This window comes from Phascolarctos cinereus, unplaced genomic scaffold, assembly GCF_003287225.1.
Source record: "Phascolarctos cinereus isolate Bilbo 61053 unplaced genomic scaffold, phaCin_HiC Scaffold_3;HRSCAF=262, whole genome shotgun sequence".
Classification (NCBI taxonomy): Eukaryota; Metazoa; Chordata; class Mammalia; order Diprotodontia; family Phascolarctidae; genus Phascolarctos; species Phascolarctos cinereus.
In genome coordinates this window covers 51,112,836-51,136,821 of record NW_027555736.1, presented here as the reverse complement: position 1 = coordinate 51,136,821, position 23,986 = coordinate 51,112,836, and the positions used below count along the sequence as shown (strand labels likewise).

The following is a 23,986-nucleotide window of genomic DNA, read 5'->3' as shown; positions in this document are numbered from 1 at the left end:
TCACCTTTTGAGAATATATGTCTAGTGCTGGTATTGCTGGGTTAAAAGTCATATTAATGGCTTTGGGATTATACTTCCAAATTTTTTCACAGAACAGTTGAAACAGTTAGCTCCACTAGCATGACATTAATGTGCCTCTTATCTCTTGGCTTCTCCAGCAGTAGTCATTCTTTTTGGTCACAATTGCTAATCTGATATGATAGAGTTTGATAGGATTTGATAGAGAACCTCAGAGTTGTTTTGCTTTTATTTCTGTTGCTTACTTGGGGAATTTTTTCATGTGGTTATTGATAGTTTACATTTCTTTTTTTGAGAGTTGTCTCTGAGTTGTGGCAGCTAGATGGTGCAGTGGATAGAATATTGGGCGTGGGGCAGACCTTAGTTTAGATCCTGCTTCACACACTTACTATCTGTGTTATCTTGGGTCAGTCACATCACCTCAGATTCCTCATCTGTAAAATGGGAAAAATAACAAGACCAACTTGCTATCTGCTGTTATAACGTAATATACAAAACAAGGTATTAGTTGAGTGGGTGATCAATAAAGGCTTCATGTAGAAATTGATGCTTGTACTGAGCTTTGAAGAAAGCTAAGAAGGGAGTGAATTCCAAGTATGGTGTGGGAGGCAGCCTTCTGAGGGTACATAGACATTAAAAGTGTCCTGTGTGAGGAGCAAGGAAGAAGACTTCCCATTTACCCACATTTGTGGGTCACCTTTGATTCTTTCTTCTTCTTTAGTCTACCTGCCCTCTATTTAATCAGTTTTATATTCCTCTCTGTTATGTTGTCACATTTCTGGTATTCCTTTTCTCTCAACTCATGCTGCCCCCATCCTCAGTTGAGGCCTTCAGCTCTTAGCTGGATTGTTGTAGTTACCTCCTAATTTGTTTCTTTGCTTTTAGGCTCTCCCCTCTCTAATCCATCCTTCATACAGATCTGCTCAAAAATCTTTACTGGCTGTGTATTGCCTCTAGGGCAGGGGTTGTTATAGACCCCTTGTGGAGCCTATGTACTTCTTAAAATAATATTTTAAATGCATTAAATGAAGTGCATAGAATTACAAAGGAAACTAATTATAATGAACTATAGTTACCAAAAACAGTGAAGAAAAACAAGTAAGTTCATGGATCTCAGGTTAAGAACCCCAGCCATAGGATAAGATACAAACTTCTTCATTTGCCATTTAACTTCCTCAATAATCTGATGGCAGCTTACCTTTGTGTCATTATTTATACTATTCCCCTTCATATATTTAGTGTTCCAGTCGAGCTAGTCTACTAGCTGTTTCCCACCATAGCTACAAAGCAATGTCTCCTGACCTCTGACTTTCAGAATCACTCTCTTCCTTCCAAGCCTAGCCTACATGCCACATCTTCCATGAAGCCTTCCCTAATTTCCCCCAGCTTCTAATGTTTTTTCCTCCCCATATACTTATATTAAATATAAATAATAAAAATATTTTATTATATAAATATATGAAATAAATAAAAATAATAAAAATATAAAATACATTTAATCATGTTGTACCTATTGTATCACTCAGTCAAATGTAAGCTTCTTGAGAGAACTGTTTTGTTTCTGTCCTTGTGTGACTAGTGTCTAGCACATAGCCCTATGTTCATGTCATCACGGACTCTTAATTCAATATAATCTTTTAATATTTTTTCTTTTCAGGTAAAGTGGAATTAAAAAATGAATATCTTGCTAGTTTTTGTTCTAGTTCTATAGACTAGATAATTTATATGTAGTTCAATAAAAGCTTTAAATTTAGTATTTTGGAATATATAGCTGTCTTGATTGTTTGTTTCACATCATGATAATATAATGAGTTTATTTTAATTTTATTCATATTGACCAAACTCCAGATTTCTAGAATTTTGTAGAGGTCATTTCCTTCCTTTTTATCTTGATCTGATCTTTTTTTTTTTTAACACTATTTTAATGATTATTATTTTGTGAACTGTTTTAGTGCTTGCCCTATGTTTTATCACTACACTGGGACTTTTACATTTTTGGATTCTAATATTATTCTTTACTGTAGCAGATGTTGTTATTCAGTTGTGTCTTAATTCTTTGTGACCCTGTGGACCATACTGTCTATGTGGTTTTCTTGGCAAGGCTACAAAGGCAGTTTATCATTTCCTTCTCCAGTAGATTAAGACAAACAGAGTTTGAGTGACTTGCCCAAGGACACACAACTAGTAAGTGTTTGAGGCTGAATTTGAATTCATATCTTCCTGACTTGCTGCCTACTATAGCATAAGTAGTTTTTAATGGCTTAGTTTAATTTTTCTTTTATTGATGTGTTTTGTTTTCATATCACATTTAATTCCTTCCTTTCCCTTACTTTCATAGCAAGCCATCCTTTGTAACAAGATTGAAAAAGGAAAAAAAAAATGTTCAGCAAAGCCAGCCAGCATATTGACCAAATCAGACTGTATATACAGTACCCAACATGCATAATCCTTCACTTTGACAATGAGGGGAGGGAGGTATATTTTCTCAACTGTTTTCTGTTGCCATACTTGGTCATTGTGTAGTTTTATTTTTTGTTCTCTCTGTTACATTGTTGTAATTACAGATATTATTTTTCTAGTTCTGCTTATTTCATTTAGTAGCAGTCAGTTTTAAGTCATTTCTCTGCATTATTCATATTTAATGTTTCTTATTATACAGTAATTTTCCATTATATTAATGTATCACCCGTTGCGTAGCTATAATCCAATCAATGCCTACTTTGTTTCTAGTTATTTGGTGCCATAAAAGTGCCATAATTAATATTTTAGTTTATGTAAAACTTCTTTATCTGTCTTTGATTTCCTACCAGTATATGCCTAGCAAGGGGATTTCTGGAGCAAAGGATATGAATATTTTAGTTTATTTTGGGAAGAGGGGAAATTTCTTTTCAGAATAGTTGAACCAATTCATAGCTTCACCAAGTGTATTAGTGAGGTTTCTTCTATCCCTCCTAACATCAACTATTTTCATACTTCTTGTCTTTAACAATTTGCTGTATGAGAGGTGAAGCCTTAGAGTTGTTTTCATGTGCATTTCTTATTGTCACTGATCTGGAGCAATTTTGTCACATGGTTGTAATAATTTTCAAATCTTCTTTTGAAAACTATTCATGTACTTTGACCATTTATGTATTGAGGAATCGCTATTGAGTTTACACATTTTTGTAAAAATTCTGTATGATTTGGATATCAGACTTTTGTTAGATACATTTTATTCAAAGATTTTTTTGAACCTTGTTTCTTCACAACAAAATGGGCATTAACTTTACTTTTGTATCCCAGAATATTTTGAGAATAAAGGGGCAGTGCTTCTATTATTAACCGATTAGGTAAATGTGCTAGAATAAGTACATGGAATTATTTCTCATATATCTTAATTGAGTATAATTCCTGTGAAGAAAGGAAAATATTTCTGTAAAACATATGATACCTATGCATTTAATACTTTTAATATTTTTCCTTTTTATTGAGATCCCTCATTTCATCAGTATGTGGAAACTTCTGCTACTGATGCTGATTGACCATTTTTCTGAAACTGAGAGTCTTAGAAACATGCTGGCCTAGAGAAGTGAAGGCACTTGCCCAGCTCACACAGCTGGTGTGTGGCTGAGGCAGGGTTTGAATACAGGTTTTCTTTTCTGGGTGACCTGTCATCCACTTCATCATGCATTTTCCTGCATATATTAATATTCTTATGTCTTCATTCAGAGTGCAGCATAGTGGATAGAGAACGGGCCTTGAAGCCAAGAAGACCTGGGTTTAAGGTTAAGACCCATACTGCCTGTATGTATGTATGGATAGACCTGCATGCATCACTTATTCTTTCAGTGATCTAGGCAGCTAAGACTGTGAGTTACCTGCATTGATAGAAGGAGTATGCTGCTATACTAGTGAAATCACAGCTCCAGTCCCTATCCTTGTCTCTATCCCTGTCCTTTACTCAGGGTGTTATCATTAGGCCTTTAAAAATGGTACCCGGATCTGTCTGCTGAGTTATTGATTTAATTGTTCACAATTCTTCTTTCTTCTTTTAGATTTTCTTCTGTACCAATCTGTGCAAATTGTGGAGCCAGGAGGGTTCCATGTACCATCTGCTTAAACAGTGGCTGTGACCTGTTCATCTTGCTTCATCAAAAAAAATATTCCAATATTTTGTGACTTCTGTACACTTTTCTACCTAACCAGCTTATCTAAAGGATATTCTCTTTGTAGTCTCACTTTCCTTAGATTGATTTTGTTAAGTCTTCTAATCCATGACACTGTTGCTATCCTAAATTCTCTGAACAGGTGAATAATATTAAAAGGAGGAGGATGTGTTAATTAGTTTTAGGTCTATATCACTACAATCAGATATTGTGTATTTTACATGTCCTAGGATAGTCCATTTAAAAATGCATCTAATTACAAGTCTTGTGACATGGTCAGGAAGACCTGAACTCAAATTCTGCCTTGCAGTCTTATGCAGTCTTACTAGCTATGTAACCCTGGGCAAGTCACTTACTCTTTTAGCCTCTGTGTCCTCATCTATAAAATGGGGATAATAGCATCTACCTCACAGGATTGTTCTGAGAATCAAATGGGATAATGTATGTAAAGTGCTTTGTAGACCTTAAAGGACTATATAAATGCCAATTATCATCACATTTTTAAATGTTTTTCTGTTTGCTCACAGTAATCACGGGCCAGCAACGTGGTGGTGTCATCTCAGCGAAGACTCGAATTGATGTCCTTGTGGAGAGTTTCCGAAGAAAACAGCCCTTCACTCACTTCCTTTCTTTCTCCCTCAACCAACCCGATGTTCAGGAAGGGTTCTTGAAGTTCCAGGAGAAAGTCTTGGAGAAGTGCTCAATGGTAAGCAGGAGCTGGGATGTTAGCATGATGCTGTTCATGGTAGGGCTTCTGTCTCTAGGAGTTTAAGGCTCATTACATGACGAGACTTTGATTTTCTTCAAAGGTGGAAAAAAAGTGTGATGGTGAAGTAGCTTTAGGGTATGTTAAATTAGTTCATCTGTGTTAGAAAATAACTGGATAGACTCTGAATGTACTAAATAGTAATCATGCGTCATTTAAGATAAATATCTTTCAGGTTAAAAAGAAGAAATTAATGAAACAGAAAGTAACTGAATTCAGACTGAAGTTAATTATGTATTCCGGTTATGGAGGGATTTAAAAGAATAAGGGGCAGGTCTTCAAACTGAAGTCATAATATGTTGGAGATCTAACAGAAGGTAGCAGACCTAGAATGTGAGCTCTGTTTCTTTCTTCAGTTATGCTCTTAATAGTTTTTTGTTTCATTGTTAAAGTAAGTTTTTATAAATACCTTTTGTTTTTACATTACTTACATTTTCCATCATATCTCCTTCCATTCCAAGTGAGCTATCCTTAAAGAATAAAAAAGAGAAAAAAAACCCCCAGGATAGCAAAACTAACCAAAACATCAAAACAGTTTGACAGTATCTGCAGTGGTATACCCTCTGCAAAGAAGGGAGGGGCGTGCTGCTGAGTTGGTCCTTATAATTTCATAGTATCCAGTTTTGATTCTTTTCTTGTTTCCATTTATACTTTGTAGTTGTGTATAGTCTTCCTGGTTTTGCTTACTTTACTTCGTATCCATTTATAAATCTTTCTATGTCTCTCTGTATTCATCATAGTTACTGTTCCTTACAACAGTGTAATATTCCATTACATTCATTTACCTCAATTTGTTTAGCTGTTTCCAAATCTGTGGGCATCTACTTTGTTTCCAGTTCTTTACTGCCATGAAAAGTACTGCTATAAATATATTGGCGTATATGGGGCCTTTTTGTCATTGACCTCCTTGGGGGTAGCATTGGACATTGTGGATCAAAGGGTATAGACATTTTAGTCACTTTCTTTGCATAATTCCAGATTCCTTTCCAGGATAATTGTACAAGTTCATAGCTTCACATGAAGTGTTTCTATACGTAAATTGCTCCAACACTATTTCTATCTTTTGTCATTTTGCCAATTTGCTGAATATGAGGAGAAACTTCAGAGTTGTTTTGATTTGCATTCTCTTATTATTAGTGATTTGGGGCATTCTTTTATATGGTTGTTAATAATTTGCAAGTCTTCTTTTGAGAAATGTTTGTTTACTCTGACTACTTTATCTATTGGGAATGACTTTTGGTCTTATGTATTTCTGTTAGTTGTTTATATATGTTGTCAATCAGACTCTTGTCAGTCAGTTAATAAACATTTATTAAGCACTAAGGTAGGTGGTAGTTCCAGGTACTGTGCTAAGCTTGAGGATACAAAAAAAGGTAAATAGTCCCTGCCCTAGAAATGCACATTTTAATGAAGGAGACAACTTGCAAATATGTACAAGATATACCCAGTGTAAATGGAAGGTGATTGCAGTGGGGGTTGGGGTAGGGTGGGTTGGAGACTGGGAAAGGTTTTTTGCCAGAGGTAGGATTTGAGCTGTCCTGGAGGAAACCAGAGAATAAAAGAGGGAAAGAATTCCAGGCATGGGGGCAGCCAGGGAAAACCCTTGGAGTGAGGAGATGAGTGGTGTGTGTGAGGATCAGCATGTAGCCAGTATGAGTGAATTGTTGAGTGCCTCAAGGCAGAATAAAGTGTAAGATAAATGGAAGGACGTGAAGAGCTGTTAGGGATCTGTAAGGATGTAGAGGGTCACAGGGGTTCATGAGATCTCACTAATGGGTGGAGGCCCCTCTCGGGTGTTGGTCCATGAGCAAAGGTCGCCTGGTTTGGTGCTCCATCCTGTGGATCTTTAACTCCCCTCATTACTGTGTGGTCATTAGCAGTTTACTTGTGATTGGAGACAGATAAGTGCACAGGATGTGCATGCACTGCCCACTAGCACTGCATGGGCTCTACGTCATTGTAACTTGAGAAGAAGTTCCTGTTACTTTACTACGTAAGTGAATGCTTTGTTTAAAATAAACGGAGTTGCTTCCATCCTGCCTCGCGCCTCATCAATGTGCATTCGAGATAGAAGATCAAGCTGGTCTTGAGCCTTCAAAGTTAGTATAGGATCTTTGCTCTTGTGGTGAGCTGACTTAGTTGTTCACAACAAAGAGCTTTAAATATACAACAGGTTTTATAATTGATCCTGGAGGTTTTGGGGAATTGCTGGAGTTTATCCAGTGGGAGGTGATGTGGTCAAATCTGATCTTTAGAAAAAGAGCTTTGGAGAATAGAGTGGAGTACTTGAGGCAGGGAGAACAATTAGAAAGCTGTTACAGTAGTACTGGCAGTAGGTGATGGGGCCTGTGCTAGTGTGGTGGCTATGTGAATTGAAAGAAGAGGATATGTAGGGAGATGTTGTCAAGGCAGAAATGACAGGATTTCACAAAGGGTGGGATATGTGGAGTGAGTACGAGTTGAGGATGATTTGGATTGTTAGCTTGGGTAACTGGAAGATTGGTGAAACATTTGATATAAGGATTTTTTCCCTAGTCAGCTGCTTCATGTCTTATCCTAGATGCATTAATTTAGTTTGTAAAAACTTTTTAATTTTCACATAATAAAAAGTAACTGTTTTATCTTTTCTAATTGCCTCTATCCCTTGTTTAGTTAAGAATTATTCACCCTTTAGCCATAGCTATGAAAGGTACCTGATCTGATTCTTTTCTGATTTTTATGCTATCATCTTTAACATCCAAGTCATGTAGCCATTTAAGATGTATTGTGGAATTTGGTGCAAGATGTTAGTCTAAACCTAATTGGAAGTTCTTACTTAAGAACTTAAGTTTGTGCCCAGGGGTTTATTTAACACTAGACTCTGTTCAGTTATTGGTAAGTTTTGCTTTACCTAATCTATTCCTTTTATAAATGCTTCTTTTTATCAAACCAGTTTCGATGATTATTGCTTTATAGTATAGTTTGAGATTGGTGGTTATCACAGATGATTTTCATACACTAAACCCTTTTAGTTTATTTCCCTTGAGATTCTCAACCTTTTGTTCTTCCAGGTGAATTTTGGTATTTTCTCTAGTTTTACAAATTCTAACTCTTTAAGTGTCTATTATTAAGTGCCAGGCACTCCACTAAGAGTTGAGGAGATCAAGAAAGACAACAAACAGTCCTTAGCTCTCTAGGTCCTCACAGTCTAATGAGGCAGAAAGTATACAAATAACTATGTAAACAAAACAAGATATACACAGGATAAATTGATGGTTGTATCAGAGGGAAGACACTAAGATAAGGAGGACTGGGAAAGGCTTCATGCAGAAAATCAGACTTTGGTTGAGATTTGAAGGAAGCCAGGGGAGCTGGGAAGTAGAAATGAGGAAGGGGAGAGTCTTTGAGGCATGGGATGGCCAGCCAGTCAGAATGATTGCAGTTGGGAGGTAGAGTATGGCTCTTAATCTGTAAATTTTTTTAGTATCACTATTGTACTGGTGAAACCAACCGTGAGTATTGGCAAGCTCTCCTGTTAACTTCCTATATTCCCATAAGTCTTAGGTAGGCTGAATTCCAGATAATTATGTATATTCTACTTAATTTTGAGTGTAATTTTTGTTTCTCTTCTTGCTGGCTTCTGTGAGTATTACATAGAAAGCTGATGTTTTTGGTGTTTTTTTGTACCCTGCTACTTTTCTGAACTTACTGATTGTTTTGATTATTTTTTTTTCATTGAATCATTGAGATTCTTTAACTAAACTGTCATATTGTTTGCCTGTAGAAATAGTTTTGGCTTCCTCTCTGCCTATGCATATTACCTCAGTATTTTTTTGCTTATTTTCTGTAGCTGACATTTCTAAAGCTACATCAAATAATAGTTGTAACAGTAAAAATTCTTGTTTTGTCCTGATCTTATTGGAAAGCCTTCTAGTTAATATTTCTCCAATATAAATAATACTAACTCTTGGTTTTAGACAGATATATGTTATCATATTAAAGATATGTCTTTTTCTTTATATGATTTTTGTGCTTTTAACAGAAGTATTACATGTTTTTTAAAATTTGATGTTTTGATTCTGAATTTAAACATCAAAAAAGGAAATTTCCATATGCACAGCAGAACACAAAAAAGAGACTTGTATAGGAAACTGTGAATCCTGTTTCATACTACTGGCTTTTAAAAAAAGTATCTAACAAATTCAGCAAGTTAGTTTCAAATCTGTCCTGTTTACTTGTGCTTCTTTCTGAACTTCCTTCTTTTTTGTGCATTTCAAAAGTTTTAATGGCTCTGTTAACTTTCCCCTGTTTACCACAGCCCACTCTCCCTTAAAAACATAAAGAAAAAAAAACTTGTAAAAAGTAAGCATGGTTAAGCAAAACTAATCCACAGAGAGGCCCTGTCTGCATTGAGTCTATCATGCCTCTGTCAGGAAATGAGTAACATACTTCATTCTAAGTCCTCTGGAAACATGATTAGTCATTGCATTTATGAAAAGCTCTTAAGTCTTTCAAAGTTGCTTTTCTTTATAATGTTGTTGTCTTTGTAAGAATTGTCCTCCTGGTTCTGCTCATTTTGCTATTCCTCAATTTTCATGCTACCAAGGTTCCTGATATTATTTCTTTTGTCATTTCTTTTTTATTTTAAACTATATTTTTTTCTTTTTGCTAGGCAATCGGGGTTAAGTGACTTGCCCAGGGTCACACAGCTAGTGTCATGTGTTGTGTGTCTGAGACCGTATTTGAACTCAGGTCCTCCTGACTCCAAGGCCAGAGCTCTGTCCACTGTGCCACCTAGCTGCCTCTCTTTTGTCATTTCTTATGGCCCAATAATATTACATTACATTCATATATCATTGAGTCAGTAAATATTAAGTGCCTACCAGGTACCTGGCACTGTGCTAAGTGCTAGGAATACAAAAAAAGATAAAAGGCAGTTCCTGCTCTCAAGGAACTCACAATCTAATTGGAGAGATAGCATGCCAACAGCTGTGTCCAGACAAGCTATAATCAGCCAAGGGAGGGAACTAGAATTAAGAAAGATTAGGAAAGGCTTTCTGTGGAAGGTGGGGTTTTGGTGGAGATGAAGAAGGAAAGCATTCTGTGCATGGAGGACAGCCTGGAAAAATGCCTGGAGTTGGGAAGTGTAATGTCTTGTTCAAGGAAAAGCAAGGAGGCCAGTATCACTAGATTATAAAATATATAGTGGGGATTGGGGAGGTACTACAAGGTATAAGAAGATTAGAAAGGTGGAATTGGGGAGGAGCCGTTATGAAGTGCTTTGAATGCTAAAGGGTTTTATATTCAATCTTGGACGTGATAGGGAGCCACTGGAGTTTTTTTGATTGTTGGGGTGGGGTGACATTGTTAGATTTAAGATTTAGAAAGATCACTTTGACAGGTGGATGGAGAATAGACTGGAGTAGGGAGAGACTTAAGTCTGGGAGACCAGTCAGCAGGCTGTAGTTCAGTTGTGAGTTAGTGTCCAGCTCTTCAAAATGGTGTGGCTGATAGAGGTATAGAAGTCAACACCTTCATAGATGAAGTCAATCTCAATACTGGCTGAGATACTGGAACAGTGTACACTTTACACATTTAGTAGTGGTAAAGACAAACAGATAACTGTCTTGTTCCCAGTGATTTCCTTCTTTTGATTGTGCTTTAACTCAGCAGTGACATAATTAACTTTGTTTTCGTCAAAGTCCTACCCTATTCAAGTTGATCTCCCTAACTATGGACTTGACTTCAAAGAGGCCATTCTCACTGGTGAGGGATGGAGACATTGAAAGTACCTCCTCCACGGTTAAAGATCAACACGTTTCTTTTGTCATCAACCTTCTTGTTCAAGTTATAAGCAATAGCAGCAGCAGTTGGCATTGAGACTAGTAATGGTTCCAGCATCTTTGTTGGCCTGGTATTAGGAGTCACCGAAGTAGAATTATACTGTGACCACAGCATATGTAGCAGTCTTCCCAAGGTAAGCTTCAGCAATTTCTTTTAAGTTATATTTTAAAAAAATCTGTTTCTTTCACTATCCTAGACCCCTATGCCCCTTTTCCCATTGATCAAATTTTAAAAAAGACACCCACAAAACAGGTTCCTCAATACATATTTTTATTTTTTTATATATATATATATATATATATACGTATAGATAGATAGATAGATAGGCAAAATAAATTCCCACATTAGTCATGCCAAAAATATATATTTCTTTCTGCATCTTATATTCATCATCTTTGTTAGGATGTGAATGGTATGTTTTATCTTCATTGTTTTAGACTCATGGTTTATAGCATTTTGTCATTTTCCTTCATTGTCTCTATTATGACCATAAGACAGAGCTTTTAGCCTTCCTTTTGTATTACACTTAGAGTGTCATTCACCAACATAAAGGACTAGTGCTTCATGTCTGATTCTACAATTGCATCATCAAATCTGTGAACATATGCTTGGCGTTAAAAACTCTGTTGGTATGATTCATTTCGACTAGATTCTTTGCAGCATTGACGAACAAATATCTGTATTGAAGGTGATATGACTCAGCATGGTCCTTTTTTCTTGGTTATTAACAATGGTCTTCATTTTTCTGTGTTGGCATACTCCTACACAGGAACAACTGTTTCCAAGATCACTGCCAACTGTGGGTCCCTTTGTTGTGGTTGCAGGGATATCAAGGAGGGTGCTGAGTGAGGAAGAATCACAAAGAACTTGCAGTGTTGCATGAGACCCATCCTTATGTTTGAAATGCGTCCTAGAAAAATAAATAAATAAACAAATAACAAACATAAATACACACACATATATTTATATATGTATTTTCTTTTTTTGCTTTTTGGTGAGGCAGTTGAGGTTAAGTAACTTGCCCACGGTTACACAGTTGGTAAGTGTCAAGTGTCTGAAGCCAGATTTGAACTCAGGTTCTCCTGACTGCAAGGCCAGAGCTCTATCCATATGTATTTTTTCAGTCAGCAAAAAATCTACCTTCTACCTGTCCTTCCCTTAATAGCAAAAGAAAAACAAAATCCATGTTACAAACATGTATAGTTAAGCAAAACAGATTTCCACATTGGCCATGTCCAAAAAAAAAAAGCTAGTTCTTCATTCTGAGTCCTTGATGTCCCCAACAGGAGGTGGGTAGCACGTTCCATCTTGAGTCCTCTGGAATGGAAGCTGGTCATGACACTGATTAGAATGCCATTTTGTTGTCATTGTTTACATTGTTTTCCTGGTTCTGCTCACTTTGCTGTCCATGAGCTTTATATTTAAGTCTTCCCAGGTTTGTTTGAAAGCATCCTTTCTATCATCTATCAAACTTGTTCATTTATCAAATGTTCTAATGCACTATTGTTTAGAGAAAAGCAAATTAAAATAACCTTTTGGTACCACCTCATACTTATCAGATTGGCTAACATGACAGAAAAGGAAAATAACAAATGCTGGCGGGGACGTGGAAAAATTGGAGCACTAATGCATTGTTAATGGAGTTGTGAACCATTCTGGGGAACAGTTTGGAACTATAACCAAAGAGCTATAAAACTGTGTATACCCTTTGACCCAGGAATACTAGTACTAGGTCTGTATCTCAAAGAGGTCAAAGAAAAAGGAAAAGGACATATGTGTACCAAAAATATTTGTAATGTCTCTTTTTGTGGTGGCAAAGAATTGGAAATTCAGATGTCCATCAATTGGGGAATGGCTGAACAAGTTGTACTATATGGTTGTGATGGAATACTGTTGTGCTCTAAGAAATGATGAGCAGGATGGTTTCAAAAAACTTGTAAAGACTTACATGAAGTGATGCAAAATGAAATGAGCAGAACCAGGAGAACATTGTACATAGTAACAGCAATATTGTAATGATGATCAACTATAAATGATTTAGTTATTCTATCAATACAAGGATCCAAGACAGTTCTGAAGAATCCCTGATAAAAAATGCTGTCTACCCCAGAAAAAGAGTTGATGAACTCTGATGCAGATTGAAGCATAATTTTTGTTACTTTCTTTATTTTTCTTGCTTTTTTACTCCCTAACATGGCTAATATAGAAATATGTTTTTCATGACTTCGCATATATAATTGATTATCATTTTTCTTGCCTTCTTAATAGGTGGGGGGAGGGCCAGGTGAGTGGGAGATAATTTGAAATTCAAAATCTAAAAAAAAAATTCTTTTTTTTTAAAGAAAGAACTACATTTCCTTATTTTAACATGCAGAAATTGTCATCACCTAGTCATTTCATGCTATATTTATATACTATATATGTATGTGTGTATATATATATATACACATACATATATATATACACATACATATATATAAACTTTTTTATGTACCTTTCTTGAGTTTCTTATTTTTTGCTAAGCTCAAAGACCCTGTTCATCCTTATTTTTTCAAGAAGAATGATTATAAGTATCTGTTCTTTTTAAAGGTCCATTTTCTTTCATTCAGGAGTATGTCCAGCCTTGTAGGCTATATTATTCTTTGGGCAAACTGTTTTTCCTTTGCTTTTTTGCACATCATATTCCATTATTTTATTTTACTTCATCATTGAGTAGTCTCGAATTATTTAAAGTGAAATTTGTTAGTTCCTTACCTCTTTATTCAACCCTAAAATTCTGGAATTTAGCCATTTTTTTCCTGCATATGTTAAATTTGAGATTCTTCTAGTATAGCATTATGTGGATTCTTTGGATCTTTACTTTGCCCACTGATTCTTTTACTTCTGGACAGTTTTCTTTTATAAGGATAATGTGATTTGATGGAGATAGGGAATTCCTAGATAAGGAAATTCTCTCTTCTAATCAGGTCAGCACCTTTTTTGCAATATATAGTTTTTATTGTTGTTCAGTTGTTTCAGTCATGTCTGACTCTTTGTGACTTCATTTGGGATTTTCTTGGCAATGATGCTGGAACGGTTTGACACTTCCTTCTCCAGCTCATTTTACAGATGAGGAAACTGAGGCAAATAGGATTAAGTGACTTGCCCAGGGTCAAGTGTCTGAGGCTGGATTTGTACTCAAGGAGAGGTGTCTTCCTGACCCCAAAATTTGAACTCAGGTCTTTCTGGCTTCTAGGCCGGTTTTCTGTTGCTAATGCCATGTTGCCTTTCATTTTCTATTATGATTTTCTTAAATATGGCATTCAGGTTCTTTATTTCATTGCAGTTTTTTTGAATAGCCAGTGATTCTCAGCTTATCTATATAGTTCTGTAGTCAAGGTCAGTCATTTTGTTTTGTATCAGCCTTGGAATCGTCTTCTATTTTTTGCTATCTTTTCACTTTGTTCTGATTTTTTTTTTGGTACATCTCCACATTTTAATGTTCTGTTTCATTTTGTTTTCAAAGTAGCCACTGCTTTATTAGGATTATTTGATTTCTTTTCTCAATTGTCACTTCTCTTTTTCTTTTCAAGTGGTTTTTTTTTAAGAGCTCTGATTTTTGGTCTAATATTCTACACAACTGAAAACAAGATTGATAGAGATTAACTATTGCCCCAATATGTAGTTGATTGAACAACCTATGGAACTTTTTTATCATAATATGTGTCTGGCACAGACAATAAAAATGAACAAGTTGAGTCCAGAATTAAGCAAGAGGATGAGAGCTGGTTATTGCCTTCAGGAAATTGTAAAGTACCTTTAGTGATAATTAAATCTTTTTCAGAGGCAATGGCCCATCTTTTTGATACCAGTGTTCTATTACTGTTGTTTTATGTCACGGAACACTCTGTAGTAATAAAAACGAATGTTATGGAAGCAATGGAGAAAGGCTCGTGGAAGGCATGAGCAAGATGTATTATAAAAATGCAGATTTTTGAAGAATAATTAGAATACAAGTCATTATTAGGGAAATATATGATTAAAAAGAAAATGAGCTATTCTTAGGCAAGAGTGAAAGAACTGATGGATGATCCTTGTACTTCATTGGTATCCTTGTGATGTCAGGAGAAGTCAAGGAAGGCTTCTCACACATTTTATGGAACCACTAGGACGGACTTAAGGGAAGACATGGAAAAGTTGCCCAGAATGAGATGGCATGAATCATAGTTATAGATTAGGAAGGAACCATTGAGGTCATGTGGTCTACCTTATTTAACATGTGAGTAAACTGGCCCGAGAAGGGTAATAAGTGAGTTCTTATGGTCATACAGTTAAGTGTTATGAAAGTTATTTGAACCCATATCTTTTGATTCGGGAGCCAGTCTCCTTTCCACTGTATTGTGCGTAGATGGGTTGTGATTTTTATTATTGTGGATGAAATCCAAAGTAATGAGATCACAAACCCATTTGAATATTTCAGTGTCCCTTCCTTTAATTCTTTTTTAAAAAATTCTGTTTGTACAGTTTTTTAAAAATGTATACTGAATTTGACATGGCTGTTCCCTTTTGAATACCTTTTTGTTTTCTTCTGTGTATTTCAAAATTTTTTGACACTCTTTCAACAAATTAACAAGCAAAATAAATTAACACATTGGTGATGCCTCTTTATGAAAACCTCCTTGTCCTTGAGGAAACTGGCACAGAGAGATGTGATTGAGGGTTAGTCTGAACTGCAGCCTTGATGAGAATCACCAGTGTCACCCAGCAGCCAAAAACCTTTCTTTAGGTCTCTGAGCTTCTTGTTCATTCTAGGGATTTCTTGCATTAGTTTCATTCTAATGTCTAGGGGTCATTCCTTGTACATGAGACTAAGTGTTGGGTAGTCTGGTATCAGAAGTTGCACTCTTAGAAGTGGTGCCGAATCTGAATCTGAGTTTCCTGTTCTGAGGGTGAGATGAGTGGTGTCTGGAGCTATGGCCCCAGGTAGAGGCCTGGAGGTGGGAGGCTTAGTGTTTAAAAGGATGTGGTCACTGGTGGGGTCTGATCTAACAATGTCATTTTCTCCCTCATCCTAGCTCATGGAAGTAATGGAGGGCCTGTTGTAGTGAGGGCAAAATAGTTCTGGACTCTTAAAGCAGTGAGGATTGGGGAATGTGGGTCTTCAAACAGTCCTAGTGTATGGACCCATTCACATTGCTTAATTTAAGGTATAACTTCAGCTCCAGTGATGGCAACTCTCAGGAGCAGTCCTCCACTATGCTAAGTGATGGTGGTATTTGCTCTCCTGCTGCCTAATGCTTTGCTTTGTGTTTCCTAGTCACGTTTATTCTCTGGGAACCTTGCAGTTTTGTTTGTGCTCTGGGAACTTCTGTCTGGGGTCATTTTCCTATTCTTCTTAGTAGAAATAGAGGTAGAGGATACCTGTGAGGGGGCATGGTGGAGAAGGTCTAGGGAGTTAAGAGTGGAGATCCCAGAGGGTTGAAGAAATGTGCCCCAGCATTTCCTTACAGTGGGGGGGGGTGTTGGGAAGAGCCAGTCAATTAGCAGAAAAGGCCACAAGGACAGTCTGTACTTCCTGTGTCAGAAGGCCAGGGGTTGAATGAACTTCCAGGGTGGGAAGGATGCTTTGCCTAGTGAGGACAGTACAGAGAATCAGGATTGGAGCCTGGGGAGGCTCCAACTACCCTGAGTCAGTGCAGCTGACTTGCAGGGGTACTTAGGTGGCTTGGTAGGAAGAGTTCCTGGTGAGACAGACATTGATAGAGATCATCAATCAGGGTTGCACATTCAGCCATCACAAATGGGCATTGTCTCAAGTGAGAGGTAAAACTGCTGTAACCATTATATCTAGTTCAGATTCACAGGACTTTTTCTAATAATTTAGTTAAAATCTGTTTTCTTTTAGGTTTCAGAGAAGTAATTTTCTTCTGGCTGAGATTGCTTATTCTAGATAGTTTAACTTAGGGTTGGGCTTTCTATCAGAATGCTGTTAGTGTTGCTTTTATGTATTTGTTCTTAAGGAATATGTGAAAAATTATCTTTTTGTATAGTTCTACGATATTTTCCAATGCTTTGGGAGTTAATGCTTCAATTGAAATGAACTAATTCATTTCACCTTTATTAATCTTATACAGAGCTTGATTTGATGTGTTCTGAGCTTTACTAGGATTAAAGCTAATCAATGTCTGTATTAAGTCCCAAGCCAATTATGGTTAAGCCCTGGAGGGGAGGCACACCAGGATCCCTAAAGAAGGGCAAATTAGCCCAGTTCAGAAACAAAGTAAGTCAAAGCTTTCCTGCTGGTCAGCAGTTGGTTTGGCCCAGTGAGTGGCCACTAAGAGTAGTCTCCCTTTCTCACTCCTCCCAAAAGGAACTATAAAATAGTGGGAAGAGCATTGGATTTGAAATTTGAAAGATATTCCTCATTTGTAAAATGAAGATAATAATACTATACTACCTTCTCACAGGGTTGTAAGGAGCAAATAAGATAATGCATATAAGAAACTAGCAAAAATACACATAAATGTGAGATTATCGTCATTGAATTTATTTAACAATAAATATACACTATATGCCATAAAAATAAGAATTACTTTACTTTGCAGTCTGCAACTTCTAACATTGTATCTCTGATTGTATATACTTTGAATATCCTTGAATTTAGGCTGTAATTATGTAACATTAGTCACCTTTCCCCTTCTCTCTTTGAAATGATAGATCTCTATTGTACTTCTTGCAGCAGTTACTTCAAAAACTTCTCTTCTTTAATGTCTTATCACCTCTTTTCACTCTCTCTTAGCAGAGGCCCTTATCTAATGTTTTACTGAGAAAATAGAGGCATTTACCACTGGGTCCCTCTTTTCCCCTTCTCTGTATTTCAAAACCCCTTGATATCATCCACCCATTTTCCCTGTTTGTTTCTAATCTTCAGTCTCTTCCTGTCTGCTGCATTTATTTATTTATTATTGCCTTCAAGTGTATGTAGGTTTTTTCTATTCTTAAAAAAAGGAAAAAACAACAAAACTCCTCATTTTACTCTACCTTCTCTTAAGCTATGTCTTAAGAATCTGACTTTTTCCCCTTTTATTGTAACCTTCTAGAAAAATCAAATCTACTCTGTTACCTCCACTTTCTCTCCTCAGCTCTTTGTAATTTGATGACCAATTTCGTCATTCAACCAAAACTGCTGTCTTTGTAGTTAGCTATTAATTTTTTTTAAATAAATTTTTCTTGATATCGTTTGTTTTTACGTGGCCTAATTTTCTCCCTGTGACTCCATTGGCTCCCAGTTTATTCTAGGATCAATTTATAAACTCTTGTGTTAGGCATTTAAAATCCTTCATGACCTGTTTCCAACTTGCCTTTTTAAGTCTAGGCTTATTATCTATTACCCCCACTTTATTTTTTAAAATTAATTTTATCATTTATAAAGCACTTTCCTTCTCACTTTTCCTCCTCCCACTGGAAAAAGAAGGAAAAACAAAATGCTTGTAAAGAATGTGAGTAGTCAAACAAATTTTGCCATTGGTCATGTCAAAAAATGTTTATTGAATGTGGCTGTATTCTTTTTGTTTTTCAAATTAAGTTATTTTCAGTGAATGAAAATCTATTTTCTTTCCCTTCTCTCCCCTCATTGAGGGAGAAAAGAGAAAAGGAAAACAAAACCCTTATAAAAAATGTGCATAGTTAAGTAAACCAAATTCCTTCATTAGCTGTTTCCAAAAAAATATGTTTCAGCCTGCACGTTGTGTCTATTACCTCTTTGTCAAGAGATGGATAGCGTGTTTTATTCTGGGTCCTCTAGATTCATAGCTATTCATGGCATTGATTAGAGTTCTTAAGTCTTCTCAGTATGTGACTCTAGGTAAGTCACTTAATCTTTCTCAGCCTCAGTTACCTCATCTGTAAAATGAAGATAAATAATAGCACTTTACAGGGTTGTTGTGAAGATCAAATAAAAACATATATAGCATTTTGCAAGCCTTAAATTGCTATGTAAATATAAGCTATTAGTATTACTTTCAGAGTTGTTAGACTTTACAGTGAACACTGTTGTTATTGTTTAAATTATTCTCCTAGTTCTGCTCATTTTACTCTGTATCACTTCATTAATGTCTTCTCAGAGAAAATGTGCATAGTTAAGTAAACCAAATTCCTTCATTAGCTGTTTCCAAAAAAATATGTTTCAGCCTGCACGTTGTGTCTGTTACCTCTTTGTCAGGAGATGGGTAGCGTGTTTTATTCTGGGTCCTCTAGATTCATAGCTATTCATGGCATTGATTAGAGTTCTTAAGTCTTCTCAGTATGTGACTCTAGGTAAGTCACTTAATCTTTCTCAGCCTCAGTTACCTCATCTGTAAAATGAAGATAATAATAGCACTTTACAGGGTTGTTGTGAAGATCAAATAAAAACATATATAGCATTTTGCAAGCCTTAAATTGCTATGTAAATATAAGCTATTAGTATTACTTTGAAAGTTGTTAGACTTTACAGTGAACATTTGTTATTGTTTAAATTATTCTCCTAGTTCTGCTCATTTTACTCTGTATCACTTCATTAATGTCTTCTCAGGTTTCTCTGAAGTTGCCTTTTCCATCGGTTTTTGTAGCATGCCATTACATTCATATAATTTGTTCAGTCATTCTCCAGTTGATGGGTAACCATTAATTTCCTTTTTTTTTTGCCATTACAAAAAAGAGATGTTATAAATATTTATATGTACAAGGGCCCTTTTTTTCCTTTCTTTGATCTCTTTGTAGTATAGACATAGTATTACTGGGTCAAAGAGTAGCTGTAATTTTGTAACTTTTTGGACATAGTTCCAAATTGCTTTCCACAGTGGCTATACTATAACGTTGCATTGATGTGCCTGTTTTCCCACAGCCTCTCCAACGTTTTTCATTTTCTTTTTCTGTCCCCTGCAGTCTAGTGGTTTAGAAGCTCAGAGTTGCTTTAATATGCATTTTTCTCATTATTAGTGGTTGGGAATATTTTTTATATGGCTATTGATAACTTGGATTTCTTCCTGTGAAAAATGCCTGTTCATATGCTTTGACCATTTATGAATTGAAGACTTTATAGATAACTTAAGATTCAGCTAAAATGACCTTACTATACTTCCTCACTTAAAACATTATATCTTCCGTCTTTGTTCTTTTGTGCAAACTCCTTCCATGCCTGAAATGTACATCCTGCCTCTCTCTCTACCTCTTGCAGTCTCTAGTTTCTTTCCGTTTAAGCCTCATCTTTTTATACGTGACATTTTTGGTCATCTCCCATCTATTAGTATCTTCTCCTCCCCACAAATTACCTATATTTTGTAACTACTTAAGTGTTCACATGTTGTCTCTCTAAATAAAGTGTAGATTATTTGAAAGCAGGGATGGTTTCATTTTTTTTCCCCCCTCAGGACTTACCATAGAGCTTGGCCCATAGAAGGCACTTCATAAATGCTTATTGACTTTTTCCCTCTTTTCAGTATCTCCCTTGTCCCTGTTCCTTTTTCACCTCTCTCATACCAGCAGATGTCTTCCTTTCTCTATTTCTTTCCTTGAAATAATCTCTTTTTATACCTATCAGTGAAGTTACATGTTGTTTGTTTTTCTTCATTATAGTGCTTCATCCCACTAAGCTTCTCTATTTAGTGCAGGATTCAGATGATCTCAGACATTTATAGGATATTTTTCATCTACGTGTGATCTGGACATGTAGTGTACCATATTTCCCCCCTTTTTCTAACATTAGAATTCATATATATTTCATTGGCAGTTAGCTCAAGAGATATGTTGCAGCCCAGTATGTCTCTCAATCATTCCATACCCGCTAATGCCACTTTATTTCCACTTTGTCTCATAGCAGGGTTCAGTAGAAAGCATATCAGTAATGAAAAATAGTAATTCAAAACTATGTTTGGTGGAACATTGAGAAGGCTTAAAGATTTGTGAAGGAACGGGATTTCTCAGGCATCTTAGGGAACCTGAGTGAGTTATAGTCCTTAGAGCTACATGTCTCTGTGCCTATTGTAGCATACTGCTCTAGAATACAGTAGAAAGAGCTAATGTCCTTAATACCTTAAATAAGAATTTGTCACTGACAAGAAAAAATTTTAAAACAAAAATGTACGGTTTAGGATTTTTCTTGAGTAGGTGAAGTTTTAGGACTTGTTCTTATTTCAGTGAATATCTTGAGAATTTGAATATTTTAGATATTTGGATTTTGGTATAAGAGTTTAATTTGGTCCATATTTGTTGTTGTTGTTGTTGAGTCTGACTCTTCATGACCCTGTGGACCATACAGTCCGTGGGGTTTTCTTGCCAAAGATACTGGAGTGGTTTGCCATTTTCTTCTCCAGAGGATTAAGGCAAACAGGGTTAAGTGACTTGCCCAGGATCACACAGCTAATAAGTGTTGAAGTCTGAATTTGAACTCAGATCTTTCTGACTCCAAGCCTAGCACTCTGTCCACTGTGCCACCTAGCTGCCTTTGGTCCATATATACCTGTAATCATCTAAGCTATGTGTGGCATTGGCTAGGAAAGCATAAGCAGAGGAAAAAAGGTCTTTTAGGAAGTTAGTATGTATTATACTGAAGGGTTGGAGAAGATGATCGTGAAGCATCTGATGGACAGGGCCTCAGCTTGATTAGAATGACAGAAATGTTCATCAAGCAATGCTATCTTTGGGAAAGCAGAGGATCCATGTCAGAATGATGGCTTTCAAATGCTCCTTGCATTCAGCAGTGCTGTGCTGTAGTGGCAAGAGCACTAGAATTGAAGTCAGGAGACTCAGGGTGAGACCTGGGGCAAGTCAGCTAACTTTTCTAAGCCTTAGTTTCATTACATGTAAATTAAAGAGAATAGTAATTGTATTATTGCCTGTCTCACTGAAATGAGGAGAGGATCAAATGAAATCTTACATAAGCAAAGCACTATTCAAGTATAAACTATTATTAAGACAAAACTGAGGAAGGCAGCCTTGATGAGCTTCTCAGGCAGTATGATATGGTGTTGGGCTTATAGTCAGAAAGACGTGGATTCTGATCTTGCTGTTGAAGTTTACTAGATATGTGATTGTGAGCAAGAACCTTTTTTACCCTTAATTTCCTAGTAGTAGTAGTAGATAGTACGTATCTCAGAGGAGGGTTTATTGTGAGGCTCACATGAGATAATGGGTAAAATGTTTTGCATACCTTACCTTGCTGTGTAAAAGCAATTTTTACTTAATTTGCATTTGGACTTGTCAGGATTCTCAAATTTTTACTGTTAGGAAACCAATCTCTTTTCTCTGTGGTCAGTATAAAAGCTTATAATTGAATAATTACCTGTTACTATATAATAGAAAAACTAATTTTATTAGTCATTTGAAGGCAAAAAACAAATCAAAGTAAGTATTTCAGTAACATCGATTCAACAGCTGTAAAGTGCCTCCTATGCTAATAACACTGTGTTAGGTACTGCGATTATACAAAGTTTAGACAAGATGTGTTCCCTGCTCTTTTGTGAATTACAGTTTGAGAGGGAGGGATATAACATATACACAGACAATTAAAATACAAAATAATATATGGTGAGCACATAAGAGGAATGTAAAGAGTGCCATATGATCTGTAAGGTGGGGGAAGGAACATTATTGTTCAGATAGGATCAAAGAAAACTTCATGGAAAAGGTTGAATGAGCTAGTTTTTTAAATTTTATTTTATCATTCTTTTTTTAATATAAATTTATTTATTTTTAGTTTTCAACATTTACTTCCACAAGATTTTGAGTTCCAGATTTTCACCCCATCTTGCCCCTCCCCCCACCCCAACATGGCATGCATTCTGAATACGGCTTCCCCTAGTCTGCCCTCTCTTCTATCTCTCCCCCCCTCTTATCCCCTTCCCCTTCTATTTTCCTGTAGGGCAGGATAGACTTCTGTACCCCATTTCCTGAATTTCTTATTTCCCAGTTGCATGTGAAAACATTTTTTTTATACATGTATTTTTAAAGCTTTGGGTTCCAAATTTTCTCCCTTCCTCCCCCCCACCTTGAAAAGGCAAGCAACTCAGTATAGGTTATACATGTGCAGTTATGCAAAACATTTCCATAGTAGACATGTTGTGAAAAACTATTTCCCTTAATCCTATCCTGCACCCCCATTTATTCTGTTCTTTCTTTTGACCCTGTCCCTCCTCAGAAGTATTTGCTTCTGATTATCCCCTTTTCCAATCTGCCCTCCTCTCTATCATCACCCTGCTCTCTTGTGTCCCCCTCCCCCCCATTTTCCTGTAGGGTAAGACAGATCTCCATACCCAACTGAATGTATATGTTATTCCCTCCTTAAGCCAAATCCTATGAGAATAAGATTCACTCATTCCCTCTCACCTTCACCCATTTCCTGTCTACTGTAAGAGCCTTTTCTGTTTTTTTGTGAGATAATTTACCCCATTCTACCTCTCCCTTTCTTCTTCTCCTGGTATAATCCTCTCTCATCCCTTAATTTTATTCTCCAGATATGACCCTTTAATCTTCAATTCATCCTGTGCCATCTATCTATCTATCTATCTATCTATCTATCTATCTATCTATCTATCTATCTATCCATAAATATAATTTCCCCCCCTGCAACTACGCTGATACTGACAAAGGTCTCATGAGTTGTAAATATCATCTTTCCATGCAGGAATGTAAACAGTTCAGTCTTAATAAGTCTCTTATGATTTCTCTTTCCTGTTTACCTCTTCATGTTCCACTTGAGTCTTGTATTTGAAAGTCAAATTTTCTATTCAGCTCTGGTCTTTTCATCAAGAATGCTTGAAAGTCCTCTATTTCACTGAATGACCATTTTTTCCCCTGAAGGATTATACTCAGTTTTGCTGGGTAGGTGATTCTTGGTTGTAATCCTATCTCCTTTGCTCTCCGGAATATTATATTCCATGCCCTGTGGTCCTTTAATGTAGAAGCTGCTAAATCTTGTGTTATCCTGATTGTGTTTCCACAATACTTGAATTGTTTCTTTCTGGCAGCTTGTAATATTTTCTCCTTGACCTGGGAACTCTGGAATTTGGCTACAATATTCCTAGGAGTTTTCCTTTGGGGATCTCTTTCAGGGGAGATCTGTGGATTCTTTCAATTTCTATTTTGCCCTCTGGTTCTACTATATTAGGGCAGTTTTCCTTGATAATTTCTTGAAAGATGATGTCTAGGCTCTTTTTTTGATCATGGCTTTCAGATAGTCCAATAATTTTTAAATTCTCTCTCCTGGATCTATTTTCCA

General features: G+C 36.3%; 1 protein-coding gene across 3 annotated transcripts in view; it reads left to right on the top strand.

The window, feature by feature from the left end:
* Positions 1–23,986, top strand: part of ASCC1 (activating signal cointegrator 1 complex subunit 1) — a 145,148-nt gene that overhangs the window by 31,017 nt on the left and 90,145 nt on the right. For all 3 annotated transcript variants that reach the window (XM_078150831.1, XM_078150829.1, XM_078150828.1), the window contains one exon: positions 4,691–4,869. In XM_078150831.1, the coding sequence (XP_078006957.1) occupies positions 4,691–4,869 (179 nt within the window). The remainder of the gene's footprint in view (positions 1–4,690; positions 4,870–23,986) is intronic.